Source organism: Procambarus clarkii, chromosome 20 (assembly GCF_040958095.1).
Source record: "Procambarus clarkii isolate CNS0578487 chromosome 20, FALCON_Pclarkii_2.0, whole genome shotgun sequence".
NCBI lineage: Eukaryota > Metazoa > Arthropoda > Malacostraca > Decapoda > Cambaridae > Procambarus > Procambarus clarkii.
In genome coordinates this window covers 22,233,153-22,253,045 of record NC_091169.1, presented here as the reverse complement: position 1 = coordinate 22,253,045, position 19,893 = coordinate 22,233,153, and the positions used below count along the sequence as shown (strand labels likewise).

At 41.5% G+C, this 19,893-nt stretch overlaps 1 protein-coding gene across 11 annotated transcripts in view; it reads right to left on the bottom strand.

Moving 5' to 3' along the window:
* LOC123755487 (uncharacterized) overlaps positions 1 to 18,660 on the bottom strand; it is a 52,464-nt gene extending 33,804 nt beyond the window's left edge. For 3 of the 11 annotated variants that reach the window (XM_045738246.2, XM_069327671.1, XM_069327672.1), the window contains exons 1-4: positions 18,319 to 18,528; positions 13,777 to 13,950; positions 9,086 to 9,288; positions 4,778 to 4,919 (exon numbers count right to left, since the gene is read on the bottom strand). In XM_045738246.2, the coding sequence (XP_045594202.1) occupies positions 4,778 to 4,919; positions 9,086 to 9,288; positions 13,777 to 13,906 (475 nt within the window). In that variant the 5' untranslated portion in view covers positions 13,907 to 13,950; positions 18,319 to 18,528. Of the gene's footprint in view, positions 1 to 4,777; positions 4,920 to 9,085; positions 9,289 to 13,776; positions 13,951 to 17,200; positions 17,348 to 17,778; positions 18,044 to 18,114; positions 18,291 to 18,318 lie in introns of those variants that run through there. The other 8 variants (XM_069327663.1, XM_069327664.1, XM_069327662.1 and 5 more) reach the window with 8 other exon arrangements.
* Positions 18,661 to 19,893: the final 1,233 nt, after the last annotated feature.

Here is a 19,893-nt window from a genome sequence, read left to right as displayed (position 1 = left end):
CTGTTGGTATTGGTATCTGAGGGTTGGGTTGGGGAGCTTCCATGCTCTCCTCCGGTGCAGGGGTTTCTTCTCTCTTAGTCCTGGTGGTAGGTTTGTTCGTTTGCAGCCATCTCCTTCTTTCTGGCAAAGAATGAGACTGCGGCTTTCTGGAGGGGTCCTTGGGTTGTTGATGCTTGGTTGGTTCGGCTGGGGGTGCATCATGCGTTGTGTCCGATTGTGACTCTTCACCGTTACCTGCGCGCCATGGCCACGGTGGCAGGGGACGCGATTTGGGTTGACCCGGTTTCCCTTCTTCCCTGTTCCAGGGCTTGGGTCTCCCAGGTCATCCGCAGGGTTATTTGGTGGATCGAATAACCCTGTTATCCGGCCAGCCTGTGGTCTATCCTCGTGCCCATAATGTTCATAAGTTTGCTACTTTGGCTGCCATCTTCGGTAACATGCCTTGGGCTGACATTCGGGCATAGGGATTTTGGAGGTTGAACAGGGTCCTGGCCGCTCACTACCTTGTCAATGTTTCTGGCCCTAGTTGGGCATGTGTTGCGTTGGGTCAGTGGTTGCAGTCGGCTGTCTCGACTTTGAGTTGAGGAGAGAGTGGCGACTGCCTCCCGGGTAAGTCCCTCTTGTTTATATCTTTGATTAAGTAGCTCCAGAGAGCCAAAGGGGCTCCCCCCAGAAAACCAGCGTTGAATGTAATGGAATGCAATTTTCTGAGTGAGACCCGAAGGCTCCCTGGCAACCATCCTTCCCTGCAGTCAGCAGTTTCGTGGGTATTTTGACATCCACCCTCAGAACTAACGGATTGGATAGCCTGCACAGCCGCTGTTTGTGTAGCTCCCCCCCTTCCCCCTCCCGGGGAGGGGGGAGCTACACAGACAGCAGTGCGATGACGGTTGTGACGCCATGAGGAGAGGAGCCGGTCGGCCGAGCGGACAGCACGCTGGACTTGTGATCCTGTGGTCCCGGGTTCGATCCCGGGCGCCGGCGAGAAACAATTGGCAGAGTTTCTTTCACCCTATGCCCCTGTTACCTAGCAGTAAAATAGGTACCTGGGTGTTAGTCAGCTGTCACGGGCTGCTTCCTGGGGGTGGAGGCCTGGTCGAGGACCGGGCCGCGGGGACACTAAAGCCCCGAAATCATCTCAAGATAATCATCTCAAGAAGCCATGCTCATTTTTCATTTGAGGAGTTCTGTCCAACAGTTTGGCTTTCAGTAGCAATAGTTTAACCAGATAGGCGCCCCAAAACAAACCCTTTCTGGGTGCTTGACCCAGTCAATGGCAGGCATAGAATGCTCCCAACCACATGGAGGTTTCTATAGGCCATTGCTTCTTGTGCCTCTCTGAGGGGCCCAAGTTCTGGCTAGTGGTTCCCGGTAGGCCTAAGAACTCCATTTGCTTGACTGATGCCAGGGTCTAATATATTCATATCAGCCCGGATAGCTCTGGGGAGCCTCCGGGTCTCGCCCAGAAAATGGCATTTCATTACATTCAATGCGTTTTTTTTAGGTCTACCGTAGACCATGAGCCAGAACCTTGCCCATCTAAAGAGCCCACAGAGAGCAGTGGCACTATGATAAAATTGTCAGTGAGTTTTATTCATGTCTGCTACTTCTGGGAAAGCACTCAAGCACGTCCCAAGTCAGCAAGATAAAACAGACCACTGCTGTTATAAGGAAATAAATCCCCACCCTGACCAGTCCAGCCAAAACATCTACCGCGAGGCTTGCAATCCAGGAATGGCATTGCAGAAGGAAGGTGCCGCAACCAGGCCAACGTGAAGAGGTCCGTGTCTAGGTGCCCAAAAGCCCGGCAGAGCCAAGGAAGAAGTTGGTAGTGACAGCTCACACCGTGGAGATAGGACAGGACTGAGAAGACCAACGGCCAGGATGCTGGACACTCCCCCCTGATAGGAACAGAACGGAGAGCCAACCCCAAGAAACCAGGAATTGACCTACATGTAGAGTTCAGCTCCAAGAGACAGGGACTGAAAAGAACTCTCCTGGTTGAGGAAATGAACTATCGACTTACGATAGTGTCGTCGACTAACGATATTTGTTGGCACACGTTCATTCTATTTTTTTGGTGATTTTTTGCTTTTTGAACATAAAACTAATTATAATATATCATGCCATGGGTCCCAAGAAAGTCAGTGGTAAGGTTCAACATATGAAAACACATGAAAGGATGACCATAGAGCAAAAACATGAGATCATTCATAAATATGAAAGTGGTATGCGGGTTGCTGATCTAGTTAGGCAGTACACCAAATCTCAGTCAACGATATCCACCATACTTAGTAAGAAAAAGGACATTATGAATGCTAAAGTGGCAAAAGGTGTATCAATAATCACAAAACATAGAACACAAACACTTGAGGATGTTGAACAGTTATTATTAATTTGGATACACAGCAAGGAGTTACCGGGTGATAGAGTTTCAGAGGCCATCATTTGTGAAAAAGCAAGGAAATTGCATGAAGACCCTTTAAAGAAAACCCCTGGAACGAGTGATGCAAATGCAAAAAGAGTTTAAGGTGAGCAGGGGATGGTTTGAGAAATTTAGAAAAAGAAGTGGCATTCATAGTGTTCTAAGTGTTGTGTGTTGCGAGCTGGTGGAGGAACACAGAGAAGAACTGACCACTGAAGAACTTCGCAAGGAGCAGCAACAAGAGACAGCTAAGGAAATTTCTTCAGGGGAGGAGGAGACAGTACAGAATGTCCCTTCCTCATTAAGAAAATGTGTGCAGCATGGGAAGAATTGCAAACTTTTGCTGAAACGACTCGCCCAAATCACGGTGCAGTAGGGCGGTGTCTTAACCTTTTTAATGACACTGTGATGCCTCACTAGACAAAAATTAAAACGTATGGGAAAACAAAAATCTTTCGAAAGGTTTTAAGTGAGACAAATAAGTAGTGAATCACAACCAGGTCCTAGTGGTATGCAGGCAAAACGTAGGAGAGAGTATACCCCAAAGAAGTCATCACTGCCTGATGTTATAATGGAAGGGGACTCCCCTTCCTAACAGTAACACCTCTCCTCCACCCACCTCCTCACCATCTTCCATATGCATCAAGAGTCCTCCATAAAGGTAAGATAAACATATGTACTGTATTGTAGTTAGAAAAAATAATTGTACTCAGTATAAAATTCATTTTTAAGTTAATATTTTTGGGGGTTATTGGATTATACTGTAATCCCATTGGATTGGACGCCATTGGATTACAGGTAATCCAATTCCCTTTATTTCTTATGGGACAAATAGCTTCGACTTACAATATTTCGACTTACGATACGTCTCTGGGAATGGATTACCATCGTAAATCGAGGCCCCACTGTATATTATATTATACATATATATATATATATATGTATATATATATATATATATATATATATATATATATATATACATATATATATATATATATATATATATATATATATATATATATATATATATATATATGATTATAACTGTGAACGCCAAGAAATCCGGACTCCACCTGCCAAAGATCATTGGGGAATATAAACCTGGATATGCGTATGGAAATGTCAAGACACACAAGCCTGGAAACCCACTTCGGCTAATCATTAGCCAGATACCCACACCCACGTACAGACTGGCGAAGCGACTCAACGGCCTGCTGACTCCTTATGTTCCTTGCGCCTTCAGCCTGAAGTCTCCAAAGGAATTTGTTGACTTACTGCGGGGCACACGGGCCACAGGGATAAGAGCCTCGTTGGACGTAGAATCGCTGTTTACCAACGTACCTGTGGACGAGACAATCGGAATGATAGCCGACAGAGTGTATCGTGATCAAGCCTGTACTCCTCTTGACATACCAGAAAATATTCTGAGGAAACTACTCCAAGCTTGTACTAAAGAGGCACCCTTCTTGAGCCCGGATGGGCACATGTATAAGCAAGTAGATGGGGTCGCCATGGGTTCTCCCCTAGGTGTCCTGTTTGCAAACACCAGCAATCAACAGCCAATTATTGCACAACTATATTCTACCCACCTCAAGACTCCGCTCCAATATAGAAGCATCAAGAAATATGGACCAATAGGCTTTCTACAAACACTTCTATTCAATATCCATTGTTTCGTGTTCTGTCTTGTGTTGATGAAATTAATACCCTATTAATACCACTTCTTGTTCTGTCTTGTGTTGATGAAATTAATACCCTATTAATGCCACATCTTGTTCTGTCTTGTGTTAATGCCACATCACCCTTTCCACCTCACTCAAATGTAGATATAAAATCGGAGATGCGTAAGTTCTATTCAGTTGTGTATCTGTGAACTAAAGTCTTTGAAAATGTAATAAGTTTTACGAAACGCGCTCGTGTCGCGTCAGACTAGAAATAAAAATGAATTTTGGAGAATTGATTTTTGATTTACCTCCAACAGTGAAAAGAAATGTACGAAAGATTGAGAAAATTCGTGTTAGAATTATTAATCTTACTTTTTCGGACATATTTAATAATATATATATATATATATGTATATATATATATATATAGACTGAACTAGTTTATTGAGCAACATATACTTATCCTCTGAACAGACAAAGGCTTTAACAAGCCAAAACGTTCACTTCCTTTCACATTTCTCTGTGGATTTACCACATATACATATACATATACATATACATATATATATATATATATATATATATATATATATATATATATATATATATATATATATATATATATATGGGGACACCTATAATCAATCATTTACCATTAAACAACAAGATCATAACAGATATTTACCATAATAAAACCAACTAACAAGACTTTCCTCAACCTCTTTTGAGAGGCCGCTCCCAGGTAATATGCCCTTCACCGTCCTCTGGCTGCACTCCTTGTAATACACCGTAGCAAGGTGGTAGCCACCCCCTCTTAACTTGGCACTCTGAAACATGAATAGTTATTTGACATACACAGTATTTGCATAAATGTTGTTCTCGTTTGTGAGTGGTAGTTTACTGTGCATCCCATACTCTTCCTGTGCACCTGATACTCATCCTGTGTGATAGTTTATTGAGCACCATATACTTATCCTGTGAACAGTAGTTTATCTTGCATCCTACACTCATCCTTTAAACAATAGTTTATAGACCTACTCCTGTAAACTAGTGGATTTAGTAAACTAGTATGGGAGTGCATTAAGAATTGTTTCAGCACCCCCATACCCATCCTATGAATGCTTACCTATCACTGACTATGGGCGAGCAAAATGTAGCTCTTTATGCCTCATCTCCCAACCGTTCATACCTAGCACGCTAATTACCCCTCTCAATATTAACATTTTAATCACATTTCTTTTTAAACACTGGGCTCCTCAGCCTCCAAATACGGCACCCCCCCTCCTCCCCAGTGCGTAGGAAATAAATTCTCTATAAAAAAATTTTTTTGTTTTCGAAAGTGTCAAAAACCCTACCCCGAGTATGGATATGTTAACAAAAAGTCGAAATTATACTTACTTTGTCTGCTATAGGGTCCGTAAGTTGGCACATGACGTTATCAATCCCTGGTTGCCCGTGGCGTACGCTCCCGGGGCCAGTAGGGCACTCAGCTCAAGATACGTGAGTTGCTACGAATATATTTTTGTTCATATTTTGCGCACAGTTCCAAATACATTTTATTTGTTTTTTCGTGTCAATCCTATGTATAATGAACACGTACACTATATTTGGCAATAGAACATCCGTATTGTCTGAAGGCACTGTGTTACGTGCATGACACATGTGTACACATATCATGCACATATTTCCAATGTATCATGCTAATGTATATAAATATACAATCTATTTATACACTGTACAGTAACACAACACCATCGTCGGAGTGTGGAGTGGCGATTTCAGCGCCATCTATGGGTCTGCACTCCAACTCCCTGGTATTGGGTGCTACGCAGACAACACCATCTGTTGGTGGTGGCATGGTATCAGTGAATGGTTCCGGTTTCCTGCCTCAGTCAGAATGTGAGGTCAATGAGGATGACCTCTGGTGGGTGGTGTATCAAGATCAACGCCATCTAGGTTGTGGCTTCAAGTTACAATTTCAATTCCCTGGTGGAAGAGTGTTATCCCAAGGTCACCCAGTGAATTGTCCGTCTAAGTAATGACGTTTTATATTCACAGAGGTGATGTAAGGATGTGGTTGCACTGAGGAAGGCAGTTCACCTTAGGCAGTCCTGAAATCCTGACTTGGTCCTGTGTGAGGACTAAGTGGCTGCCAGTTAGAGCAGTGTGTTAGCTGCTGATGTATGCAGTGTAGCATGGGATGACGTACCCAAGATTGGCCAGGAAGAGTTACACGATGACAGTGGTGCGTCCGTCGAGAAGTACTGCTAGCAAGCCACTAGAGACTTCTGCCAGGGTGTTAGCTACCTCTGTATGTGATTGTTTGAGATCCCTATCAGTGTGTTGCTGAACCCTCTGCCAGTGTACCTGGAGAGGGGAGGTGAGGTATTGGCACATCGTGTATGCGATACGGTGTGTGTGGACTGGCTCATGTTGAAAGTGAACTCGCCGGTGTTTGCCCATAGGTGTGTACGACTTATACCTGGAAAGTGGATTCACCGGGATTGATGAACACTGCCAATGTATTGTGTCCTGCATGAAAGAGACATTATTGTAAATAGGTGTAGTAAATAAGGTGCCAGTGGATATTGTTTATCCCCCTTTTATTCTTTGCACTACTACTTGTCACAGCCTGTTTTTGAAAGCTTACCACCGACTTGTGGTTGGATAGAGAATAAGAGGTTATTACAGCAAGAACCCAGTTACTGGCCCAAAGTGGTCATAACACACAGTAATGGGCAAATGACATTTGTAGTGTGGTGCAGTGTAGTGGTTAAGGTCCAGCAAGCCATATATCTGCCCACTCCTGAAGGTTGTTAAGGTCTCCTTACAGCACCCTACAATCCTCTTCAGTTCTTACTCTCCTCATTAAATTTACATCATCTGCAAACATAGACATGCATGAGCTCACTTCCTCTGAAAGGTCATTTGCATAAATTTAAAACAGCAATGGTCCTAAGACAGCTCTGTGGAGTACCACTTTCCACTCCTCTCCAGCCTGACATTTTCTCTATGACCCTTTGTTTCCTGTCTTTCCAGTACTCCCATACCCAGTCTAGTGCCTTTCCTGTTATTCCCACTTGTCTGTTCATCTTGTGTATTAGTCTTTTGTGAGGAAGTGTATCAAAAGCTTTTTGAGTAATCTAGGAAGATGCAGTCTACCCCATCCTTCCATCTTATTGTGCACTCCATACTCATCTTGTGTGGTAGTTTATTGAGCACCATATACTTATCCTGTGAGCAGTAACTTGTGCACCCTATATTTACTCTGTGAACAGTAGGTTATTGAGCACCCTATATTCATCCAGTAAGCAGCAGCTCAAAAGGATTATAAAGGACACAAAAGATTTTAATCAGGACTTAGTGGATTTTATTAATATTGGTTTTTACAATTTATAAATACATCGGCCCATACCGTACAGCAGTGACCCGAGGTGCAGGGTATGGGAGGTGTTGGGGTGGCTGGTTTCAAGGTGGGGGGGGGGTTGTCAGGAGAGAGGTGAGAGTCAGGAGGGAGTATCTGGGGGGATGAGGACCTTGTGGAGGCGCATGTGGTTTTCCTTGATGACGCTTGCCAGACAGTTGTTTTTTCCTTTACGATTTTTCACTGCCTCTTATGTAGCAGGCATTCACAGTTATCACGACCAATCACAGATATTCAGGCATTCACAGTCACAACCAGTCAAACATTCACAGTTGCAACTGGTCACAGGCAGCCACATTCAGACACGACCACGCAGGCATTTACAGTCAAAGCCAGTCACAGTAAGTAAACAATATGAGTGTGATGTCAGGTTCTCAGCCAATCTCTGCCTTCCAAAGACTCCCGGGGCCACTAGCTAGCAGGAAGCGCCCATACGGTATTAGTAATTTCGTCTACCCACCTAGATGCGGCTGGAGGGGTGAGGAATAGGCAGCTGGGAGAGACTGGTGTGAGGATGGGGGTTGGGAGGAAGCAGGGAGGGACAGTGTGGGGGATGAGTGGGGAAAGGATGTAGCTGGAAGGGCACCTGTGCTTGTCCAAGTCTGATCCACTTGCCCTTTGCTGCCCGCCAGCCTGCCCATCCAATCTGCCACCTGCCTGCTCACTGCTGCCCGCGTGCCCACAGCTTCCTGCCCACCACCCTGCTACTCACTCACACACCCATTCTGCTCCCAGCCTGCCGGCTCTGCAACCCCACCTGCCTGTTCTGCCACCTTCCTGCCCACCCTTTGCTGTCTGCCCTGCTACTCACTCGCATGCCCACGCTGCCACCTGCCCACTCGCTCTGCCGCCTGCTGTACACCCGCAACAGCTTCCCACCCACCTTCAGCTGTCTGCCTTATTACTCACTCGCCCACTCACTTTGCCATATGCCCACCTGCCAATCCTCCTACTATGCCCGCCCTGCCACCAACCTTGTTACTCTATGTGGCCTATCACCCACCTGCCCACTTTGCCACCTGCTCTTTCTGCTGCCTGCTTGCCCAAATCCACTATGCCCACACACACCTACTCTACTGCCCACCCTGTCCCCTGCTGCCTTCCTACCTAACCTGCCTGCCTGCTCAACAAGGTAAGATGCACTGTACTGTATGCAGCATCAATCAAGAAGATGAACTATAACATGGAAAGCTTTCTGTATTATGTATATAATTTAACTTTCTGTATAAGTTTCTGTATTAAATTACAGTACTGTATTGCTATATTTTTAAATTATAGTGTGGAAATTCAAATTATGTTGGTTGTGGTACAAAATTTTTTACATTTGTTTACTTTTAGACTTTCTCGGTAAGAATTCTGCTTATCCGGCAGGCAATCCTTCCCATATAATTTGGATAAGCGAGCTTATACAGTAGTTAGTCTATATATTCAACATCAGTACATTAATTATAATTATATGTTTGTCTTGGGCAGCCAATGTTATTCAACTGATTTTGTATTCATGTACGTGAAGGTGATAATACCTGTACTATATTGAACAGCCAGTAAACTTTATGGTAGTGTACTTACATGCTTCTTAATAGCAGTGAGTGACCTGGCAAGAATTCTGTTGTTAGCAGCTTTTTTCCCACTTTCCATTTGGCGTGCTTCCTTTTCCCGCTCAGCTTTACGCCTGGCTTCAATGAAGCTGTAGCCACAATCACACAAGTGTCTTCCAACATTTATTGTAATGTTACATGTTGGACAGATCCTTTGAAAGCGTTGTTTCAGGCCTGAAAAAATAGTGGTCTAGAGTGTAATGAAATGCCACATTCTGTGGAGCATATCAGTGATTCTCTAGAGCTTATGATGCTGGCACCACAGGGCCACATCCAAACATCAGGCTCCAGAAATTTTCCAGCCTACCAGAACTGACCCTCTGAAAGAGAAGAGGGGAGCATGTAAGATAAAAAATCCAGTGTTGAATGTAAGGAAATGCCTCTTTCTGATGCTTCTCTTGGTGCCTCTCTGAGCTACCCACCTGGTAATATGCAAACCTACATTACCATACCAGACTCAAAGATTCATAAGTGTGCATCAGAAGCCAGGACTAGAATCTGACCTCTTGATAAACAATTCAGAAGGAGCACGAGCAACTTAGAGGAGAGAAGGCTCAAATATAGAAAACGGTGAAGAAAAAGGCCAAGTTAACAACAACCAAGATAAGCTCAGCTAAAGCCAAATGAAAAGTGAAGACCTAGACAACATGAGATGATCAGCAGAGTGCTTTTCAGAAGTCTGAAAAGATGCAGTTTACTAATCCTTTCTTCTTGTGTTTTATTTTGGTGAGCCTCTTGTAGAATTAAAGCAAGTTTGTTAAGCATGATTTTCTCTCTGAAGCTGTGTTGTACATCGGGTATAAACTTTAAGTTCGTCAAATGTTCTACAATCAATTTTCTCACGACTTTTCTAGAACCTTGCATGGAATGCACATTATTGACAATGGTCTATAGTTTAATGCTTCATGTCTGTTCCCTTTCTTGAATACTGGAACTACATTTGCCTTTTTTCAATTTCCCAGTAGCTCTCCTGTCTTTAGTGTAATGCTGAACACTACAGTTAGCGGTTAACTCAAGATCCCTGCAGCTTCCTTCAGTAACCATGGTTATATCTGGTCTGGTCCTACTGCTTTTGTTACATCTGGTTTCTCCAGATATATTTTTCCTCTTCTACATTAACTTCCATTTTGTCTAGTGTTGTTTCTGGTTATGAGTTGTCATCCAACTTGGACACCAATCTGGTTCTGGTTTAAAGACCTCTTGGAACCTCTTGTTGAGTTCTTCACACACTTCTTTGTCATTCTCCAAGAGTGTTCCTCCTTGTTTGCATAGTCTAATCACATGGTCTTGTTTTGTTGTTTTCTTCCATATGACTGTGCAGCAACTTAGGTTGGCTCGTTGCTTTTGCTGCAATGTCATTCTCAAACTGCTGCTCTGCTGCCCTCCTGATTCTAGTGTACTTGTCCCTGGCCCACTTTGGGCCTTCCTATTTGTATCTGTACCCATGTCTACCTATCTTGTGTAGCTTCCGGGGATCAACGGCTCCGTAGCCCGGTGTCCGGGTCTCCCGGTTGGTCGTCTGATCAATCATGCTGTTGGTTGTCCCTATATTTTCTCCATGCTTATTGTGCTTTCTCCTTTTTCTCTTTACACTACTGTTCCATGGGTTTGCCATTCTCCTTTTGTCCACTTCCCTCCTCAGAGGTGTGAGCTATTTTGTTGTTTGTTTCCATTTCTGTGTTATAAGTTCCATCATCTCATTTGCTGAATTTCTTTCCATTTCAGTCTGCCAATGAACCTCCTGCAGATAATCTATAACCCCCTTTTAATGTTTTTCCTGCCCGAAACGCTTTGCGTAATAGTGGCTTTAGGCATTGTATGTACTAGCTCTATCTATAAAGCCAACAAACTTTGTAAAATCTCTTTATGTATGTACCTTACCTAAATAAAAATTATTATTATTATTATTATTATTATTATTATTATTATTATTATTACTTTTAGTCCCCTCTTCTGTATTCTCGTTTGCGCTTTGTCCTATTTCCAACGCCTCTTTCAGTTCTACAATGTAATCAAACAATAATGCAGTGGTCACTGGCTCTTAGTGATACCTCATTTAAGTTCTCAATACAGTGGGCCTTGATTTACGATTTTAATCTGTTCCCAGAGACGGGTTGTAAGTCGAAACATAGTAAGTTGAAACGCATTTTCCCATAAGAAATAATGGGAATTGAATTAATCCGTTCCATACCCCCAAAAATATTAACTTAAAAATACATTTTATACTGAATACATTTTTTTTCTCTAACTACAAAACAGTACATAGGTTTATCTTACCTTTATCGAGGACTCTTGTTGGCGTATGGAAGATGGTGAGGAGGAGGGAGGAGAGGTATTACTGTTTGGAAGGGAAGTCCCTTTCAATTATAACATCAGGCAGTGATGATTTCTCTGGGGTACACTCTCCTACGTTTTGCCTGCATACCACTAGGACCTGGTTGTGGTTCACTCATTGTTTGTCTCACTAAAAATTTGTCCATGGAGATTTGTTTTTCCCCTTCATTTTAACATTTGTCTGTAGTGATGCCTCAGTGCCATTGAAAAGGTTAAGGCAATGGCCTAGTGCAGCTTGATTTGGGCGAGTCGTTTCAGCACAAGTTTGCAGTTCTTAACCATGCTGCACACATTTTCTTAATTTTTGAGGAAGGGACATTCTGTACTGCCTCTATGGTCATCCTCACATGTGTTTTCATATGTTGAACCCTACCACTGACTTTCTTGGGACCCATAGCATGATATATAATAATTACTTTTATGTGCAAAAAACAAAAAAACACCAAAATAATGGAATTTCTTACAAGCATGATCATCACTAAGTGGGTGGCTCTGGTAAACTGAGGCAGGTCGGCCCATGCCACCAGGATCCATGCGCTTGGTCGACCCGAACGCGTATCAACAAATATCGTTAGTCGGTGACATGATCATAAGTCGAGCCGCATTTTCCGACCAAATTTACATTGTAACTCGAAAAAATCGTAAGTAGGGGAAATCATAAGTCGAGAAGTCACTGTACCTTCATTTTGGGTAAACACCAGGTCAAGGAAGGCCAGTAGATCACCTCCTCTTTCTCGTGTCAGCTCACGAGAGAGTGTGTAGCAAACTTTCTGTGGTATGCTGTCACAGGAAGTGTTAGTCTGTAGCATCCACGAACCTTGTTTTCCATATTCCAGCTCCCTGGTGAGGACCCTTTGTTGACAAGTCTATTTCCCTGTAGTTAACACTTTCGCTGGGCTGGCGGGCGACCCATTGCACACCACAAGGTCGGCCGAGTATTACCTGTGAGCTCACCACAACACTCCGATGTTTAAACTTTTTTCAGCTTTCTCACCTCGATTTTTTTGCTACATCGTTCAATTTGATATCAAATTGTTCCCAATATAATTCTGTAAAGGAATATTTGCATATAAGAACACATAAGTCTCACTTTCCTATACAGTACTTTAGACTTGCCGTGCACTGCAAGGTAGCCCGAGCATTGCCCGTGAGCTCACAACTCCAATGTTTATTCTCTTTTCAGCTTTCTCACCTCAATTTTCATGCTACATCATTCAATTTGGTATCAAATTATTCAAAATAGAATGCTGTAAAGGGATATTTGCATATAAGAACATATGTCTCACTTTTCTATACTTTCGACAAACACTCAATATCTGTTCCCTCATATGTGTTTCTTTCTATGCTTTTGTCATGGATTGGCTATGTTCTTGATCAGTATCCATCTGGAAGTCAATTTGCAGTGTTTATAAAGCCAGTAACAACAAATATCCAAGATAAAAAAATGGAATAGGGAAAATTTTCAACTCAAGGGGAGGCCGCAGCTGTCACGAGTGAGGTCATGAGAACAGTGAGCCTCCAGCGTGGGTGGGCGCCCACACGGTGGGGTCAGGCTGCCACATGGGGTATACAGAGAATGGAAAGACGTTGGCGAACATTTTAAAACATGTCCCATAGTATTCGGACAATAAATTAATTTTTTTTTAATTTTTTAATTAATGACACCGTTTGCGTCATCACGCACTCTCCAAATTTTGGTTCTGTGATGTAATATGCATGATCAGGCAATGAAAGTGTTAAAATCCCTAAGTATTAGAACCTTTGCTTTAGCCCTCAAATGTGGCTGCTGTTACCATTATCTTCGGCATACCATTCTTCGGCATTGATAATATTCCTCTCTCGACCTTCCTGTCGGGGAACACCATGAGAAGGCATGGAGCAGAAAATGAAGGACCCGAGCGTGAAAAGACACAGGGTAGTAAATGATAAATGGCCACAAAGGAAAAATTAGAATGATGCAATCAGTAAGTCTCCAGTGTGGAAACCACTGAGAGGCTTAAAATACTGCGGAACCTCAGAAAGCGGAAAATACAACCGGGAAAGATTTCCCGGTTTTCGTTCACAAATATGGGCCTCCTAGAGCCATCTCCAGTTATAACGAAATCCTTGCTGCAATGAAGTGGGGGTTGGTCCCCACTTCATGAGCACTGCAACGAAGTCGTTGGCTGAATTGGGGTTGCACTTAACAAGGGAAGATTCAGAGTGTACACCCAGTAATAGACAAGCATGACTCAAGACTGATGTTAATATACCAACTGTGGTTATTAATAATTACATTTAAATAATGGAGATTAAATTAGCCAAATCCCAAATACACGTTTTCAATACCTTTAGCTCTGTTTCTTCGAGCAAGAGAACTGCTGCTGTGCTGCCACTCTACTGCCTCCCGTTTTTTCCCCTTGGTATGGGCATCAAAAGAGGCATGGAGCTCCGCTATCTCCTTACCAAGGTCGCTCATCTTACGTTACTATTGTAACTTGTGTAGGCTCTCAAAGAACACGTCTGGGGAGAAATAGTAAATTAAAATGCATATAATTTCATGTACATGACAGAATGACATTATTGTAAACATATATACAGTACTGACAGCATGACTGCTGTTGCTAGTTCTTGAACACATGACAGCAAGTGTATGGCAGGATGACATTTTGCCTTCCTTCTCTTTTTTTTTAACATTTCTAACCAGTTGGACGAAATCTTGTTTTAGACTGACTTCCCCATTCTTAATTCTTTTGTACCAAGCTTTTTTTTACCTATAAGTTTCTTCAGATCCACTGTTATGCATTTTGGGTCATTATTATTCGATACAATAAATTTGTATGGTATACTATACTCCTGTGCTTTGCTTAGAATATTTTTGAGTAAGTTATATTTTGAATCCACATTTCAATCCCTTGTTATGTCACCCATTGCTAGGTTCATGTCTCATTCCAAGCCCGGCAACCATCCCCCCCATGCCTAGATCTGTCCAATTTATTACACCTTAAAAACTTCTTAGCCCATTAAAATCAGCTTTTCAGAAATCTAGCACTTTAACAGAATTCTCTCTTACACCTATTCCATTCTATGCTAAATACGATTTCATTGTGATCACTGTTCCCTAGCTCACTCTCTATTTCGATGTCATTAATTTGTCTCCCTGTTAGTTATATTGGTTAGTTGGTATATTGTCCAGTATGAACATATTATTATGCCTATATGGGACATAATGTGGGGCATTGTCATGCCTTTCGAGAATACCTGGACAAAATAAGTGTATGGAGCACCACTTGAGAAATGGAATTTAATATGAATAAGTGCCATGTTATGGAATGTGGAAAAGGATAAAATTAGGCCACACAACCTACAATTTATGTGAAAAAGCTTTAACAAATTATGATAAAGAAAGAGATCTCTTTCAAGAGATTAATAATCTCTCAAGAGATTATTTTTTTTTCTTGCCTTGTAACTTTATCATTTTTTATAAATTTTGCAAGTATTTACCTACTTAAAATTTTCTTAGATTAGGGACCCGCCCGAAACGCTGCACGTACTAGTAGCTTTACAAGATTGTAATTACAGTACTATATTATATATCCTCACAATCCCAATGTACCTTCTTGTATAAATAAATAAATAAGTAAAATAAAATAAATCTAGGAGTGGTTCTAGATAGAAAATATGCCCAAAAACATAAATACGTTGTATGGTGCCCAAATGCCCATATCTTCAGAAGCACGTCAACAAACTGGAAAAGGTGCTTCAACTTCAGCACCTACATACAACACATAACTAAGAGTCTAAAACCGTTGGTATACTCTCAAAAATCAGATATTATGTACCTAACTCTACTCTCCTCTCACTATACTATGCACTAATCTATCCCTATCTTACTTATGGTATCTGTGCATGGGGGTTCAACCACTGCAAACTACAAAAATCTGCTATCAGAACAATAAGAAACTCTGCTTTCAGACATTTTATGCCCGAAACGCTTTGCGTAATAGTGGCTTTAGGCATTGTATGTACTAGCTCTACCTATAAGTCAAACAATCCTTGTAAATATTTATTGTATGTATGTACCTTACCTAAATAAAATTGTATTGTATTGTATATATACATCACTCAGCCCCCCCCCCCTTTAAGTCTTGAGGTGCTTCCGGGGCTTAGCGTCCCCGCGGCCCGGTCGTCGACCAGGCCTCCTGGTTGCTGGACTGATCAACCAGGCTGTTGGACGCGGCTGTTGGACGCGGCTGTTGGACGCGGCTGTTGGACGCGGCTGCTCGCAGCCTGACATATGAGTCACAGCCTGGTTGATCAGGTATCCTTTGGAGGTGCTTATCCAGTTCTCTCTTGAACACTGTGAGGGGATTGCCAGTTATGTCCCTTATGTGTAGCGGAAGCGAGTTGAACAGTCTCGGGCCTCTGATGTTGATAGAATTCTCTCTCAGAGTACCTGATGCACCTCCGCGTTTTAACGGGGGTATTCTGCACATCCTGCCATGTCTTCTGGTCTCATGTGATGTTATTTCTGTGTGCAGGTTTGGGACCAGCCCCTCTAATATTTTCCACGTGTAAATTATTATGTATCTCTCCCGCCTGCGCTCAAGGGAGTACAGATTTAGGCTCTTTAGTCGGTCCCAATAGTTTAGATGTTTTACTGAGTGGATTCTAGCAGTAAAGGATCTCTGCACGCTCTCCAGGCCAGCAATTTCTCCAGCTTTGAAAGGGGCTGTCATTGTGCAGCAGTACTCCACTCTAGAGAGCACAAGCGTTTTGAAAAGTGTCATCATCGGTATAGCATCTCTAGTGTGAAAAGTTCTTGTTATCCAACCTGTCATTTTTCTTGCAGTTGTGACGGCTACTTTATTGTGTTCCTTAAAGGTAAGGTCTTCCGACATGAGTACACCCAGATCCTTTACATTGCCTTTACGTTCTATGTTATGATTTGCCTGAGTTTTGTACGTGGTTTCTGTTTTTATATTTTAATTTTTTCCATAGCGCATGAGCTGGAACTTATCTTCATTAAACACCATATTATTTTCTGTAGCCCATAGAAAGACCTGATCTACATCTGACTGGAGGTTTTCTGTGTCCTCTATGTTGCCTACTCTCATGAAGATCCTAGTGTCATCTGCAAAGGATGATACAGTGCTATAGGTTGTGTTCTTGTCTATGTCCGATATGAGGATGAGAAAAAGTACTGGAGCAAGCACAGTACCCTGGGGAACTGAGCTCTTCACGGTTGATGGGCTGGATTTTATTTTGTTGACTATTACACCTGTTTAAATCCCTAAACATACTAAACAAATAAACTCACTCCACACATTCTCTTGTGCCATCTGCATTTACAAAACCCTGTTCTTTAATGCAAACCCTGTTCTGAAACTCTCCCTTGACAGATGTAATAGGACCCATAATCACCACACCAGAAATAAATATCTCTTTGATATCCCCAGTCAAACTAAATCTGTGTAAACACTATGCAAATAAAGGTACCTAGTCAATGGAACTCACTCTCTAACGAATTGAAAAGCTGTCCATCTTTTGCCTTATTCAAAAACAAAAAGTATGTACTGTAATATCATCTTCATAGTTTACCACCTAATGCTTTAAACTCACACTGTATTTAGTTCTACTAAATCCCCCAATATATGTACCTAAGCCACATAACTTTACCATTGTAATCATTAATATCATCTTATATCATGGTTGTTATACTGAACACATATTGTGTGCTATACAGTATATGTATTTAAGCATACAACTTTACCTTATGAACAGTGCTGTCACCTTATATGTGCTATCAGGTGCTTTAATGTGCCTACTAATCTTTGTCAAATTTTCTTACAACGTACCCGTTAACATTTTATAAATTTTGCTAGAAATTACCTACTTATTTTAATATTATTTGTTAGATTAAGGACCTGCCTGAACGGGTCCGTCTAATTACCCAAAGCTACTGAAAGCTTCCTAACAAGTTACCCAAAGCTTCCTAATACTACGTTAGTAATGAATAAATATGATATATTTATTCATTAAAATGTTGGTGCTGAATGTAGAACATGGAAAAACATATTTTTACTCAGAAAAGTATCATTTCATAACGTAATTAGAAGGAAATAAGCAGCTGGTGATGCCAAAGCAAGTCGACTGTCCAAGTGACAATGTTGTGGAGCATCTTATCTAAGACTCATTGTTGCTTGGAGAGTGTTAGCTGATATATCAGCCTTCTGTACCTACCTAACCTAACCAACCTACCCAAACATAAACTAACTAAACCTAACCTATCCAAACATAACTTAATATAACCCTGTAGGCAACAATATATCTTGGATAAGTTGACCAGACCACACACTAGAAGGTGAAGGGACGACGACGTTTCGGTCTGTCTTGGACCATTCTCAAGTCGATTGTGTGTGTATGTCTTGAAGCCTTCTAGTGTGTGGTCTGGTCAACATACTTCAGCCACGTTATTGTGACTCATCGTCTGCATATCTTAGATAAGTCGCTCCACAACATTGTCGCTTAGAGCGTCGACTTCCTATGGCCTCTCATGCCACTTAGTTTCGTCTAATTTCGTTATAAACGTATATTATTTCAGAGCAACAATATGCTTTTTTCCATGTTCTACCTTCAGCACCAACGTTATAGTGAGTAAATATATCATATTTCTTCGTTACTTACGTAATACTAGGAAGCGCTGGGTAGCTTTGGGTAATTAGAAGGACCGGCCCGAAACGCTATAGTACAAGTGGCTTTACAAGAAATGTAAACTCTCTTGCTAGGTACTTGGTACTTGCTTGTTAGGTACTTGCTTGGAGGAAATGTACTCTCAAACCCAATTAACCTTCTTTTATATATAAAATAAATAAAACAATTTAAACTGACCACTGAGTATGGGGTAGTTTTAGGGATGGTTTACAGGTATACTGACTACTGAGCGTGGGGTAGTTATGTGGATAAAATCATCAGGACAGATAGGGGGACCTTTGACAAGACGTCAGCTTCTTGTCCTCGTGGAGGCCACTATAGAGATGGTATCCCTGAGGTAAACTCAGGTATACTGAACACTGAGTGAAGCTCTTACTCACTTAGCTCACCCTCTTGGTCTCTTCGTACACCACTTCGTATACATACATTCTCGCTCACTTTACATCACTATCGCCCACAAGATGGGTATGGGGTGCATAATAAATCAACTAAACTATCTTATATTTAAAACTCTGAACTGTAATGCCAATCCTGACGTTAAACGCTTCCTAGAAGGTTGTAACAGAACCCATAGGTACTACACCAGAAATAAATATCTATCTTTTTTTTATTTTGAATTTGATATTCCAAGAGTGCGCCCTAACCAAACTAGAAATGCTCTACAAATGAAGGGACCCAGAATGTGGAATGACCTTCCCGATTATGTCAAAGGCTGTACCTCTCAACCATTTTAAGAGGAAAACTAAATACCACCTAATAAACTCCATGTAACCTAGCTTACTCCCTAAATTTAGTCAAATCTACATCAGCAGATGTTAAAAACTCCCAGAGGTACTTGTAGCCGAGCCTAAGCCTAGCAGTGGTAACATCTAGAAGTCTGCTAACATCTGTCAGCAGAACTATTCGCATACTTTGCGTCATTATATAATGGAATGTGAAAAAATTCCGGAATTTAGAGATAACACCATCAATAGTGTCCAAGAAATGTGTAAGTACTTCATTCATAATGATGTGCTGCCCGAAATCTTAGCGAAGTATCCAAAATTTGCTTACAGTTTATTTACTTATTTATTTATTTATGCATATGCAAGAATGTACATAAGGAATGTGAGGATACAAATATGGTAATTACAGTCTTGTAAAGCCACTAGCACGCGCAGCGTTTCGGGCAGGTCCTTAATCTAAGAAAATTTTAAGGAGGTAAATACTTGCAAAATTTATAGACAAAAAAATGATAACAGATTACATGAAATGAAAAAAAAAAGATGAGAGAAAATTGTAGGTACAGTATATTAAAGCACATAGGTAGCTAAGATTGATTGCAATGACAGCTTGAATGGTAGTTGACAACAAATTGGTAGGCACAATACAGCAGAAACAATATAAGATTGATTGCAATGACAGCATGAATGGTAGTTGACAAAAATTGGTAGTCACAATACAGCATATGGCTAGCACATAAAAGAAGACAGCAATGAACACAATGATAAGGTTGTTTGATATTACATAAAAATTAGGAGATTGGGTAACACTAGGTACAGAGCAAATTTAAAGCTCAGTGTAGGAAACTAAGAAGATGAAGTTAGGTACTTTTTGGTTTTGCTTTTAAATAAGGCAAAAGTTTTACAGTTTTTCAATTCACTAGGGAGTGAGTTCCATAGACTAGGTCCCTTAATTTGCATAGAGTGTTTACACAGATTAAGTTTGACCCTGGGGATATCAAAGAGATATTTATTTCTGGTGTGGTGATAA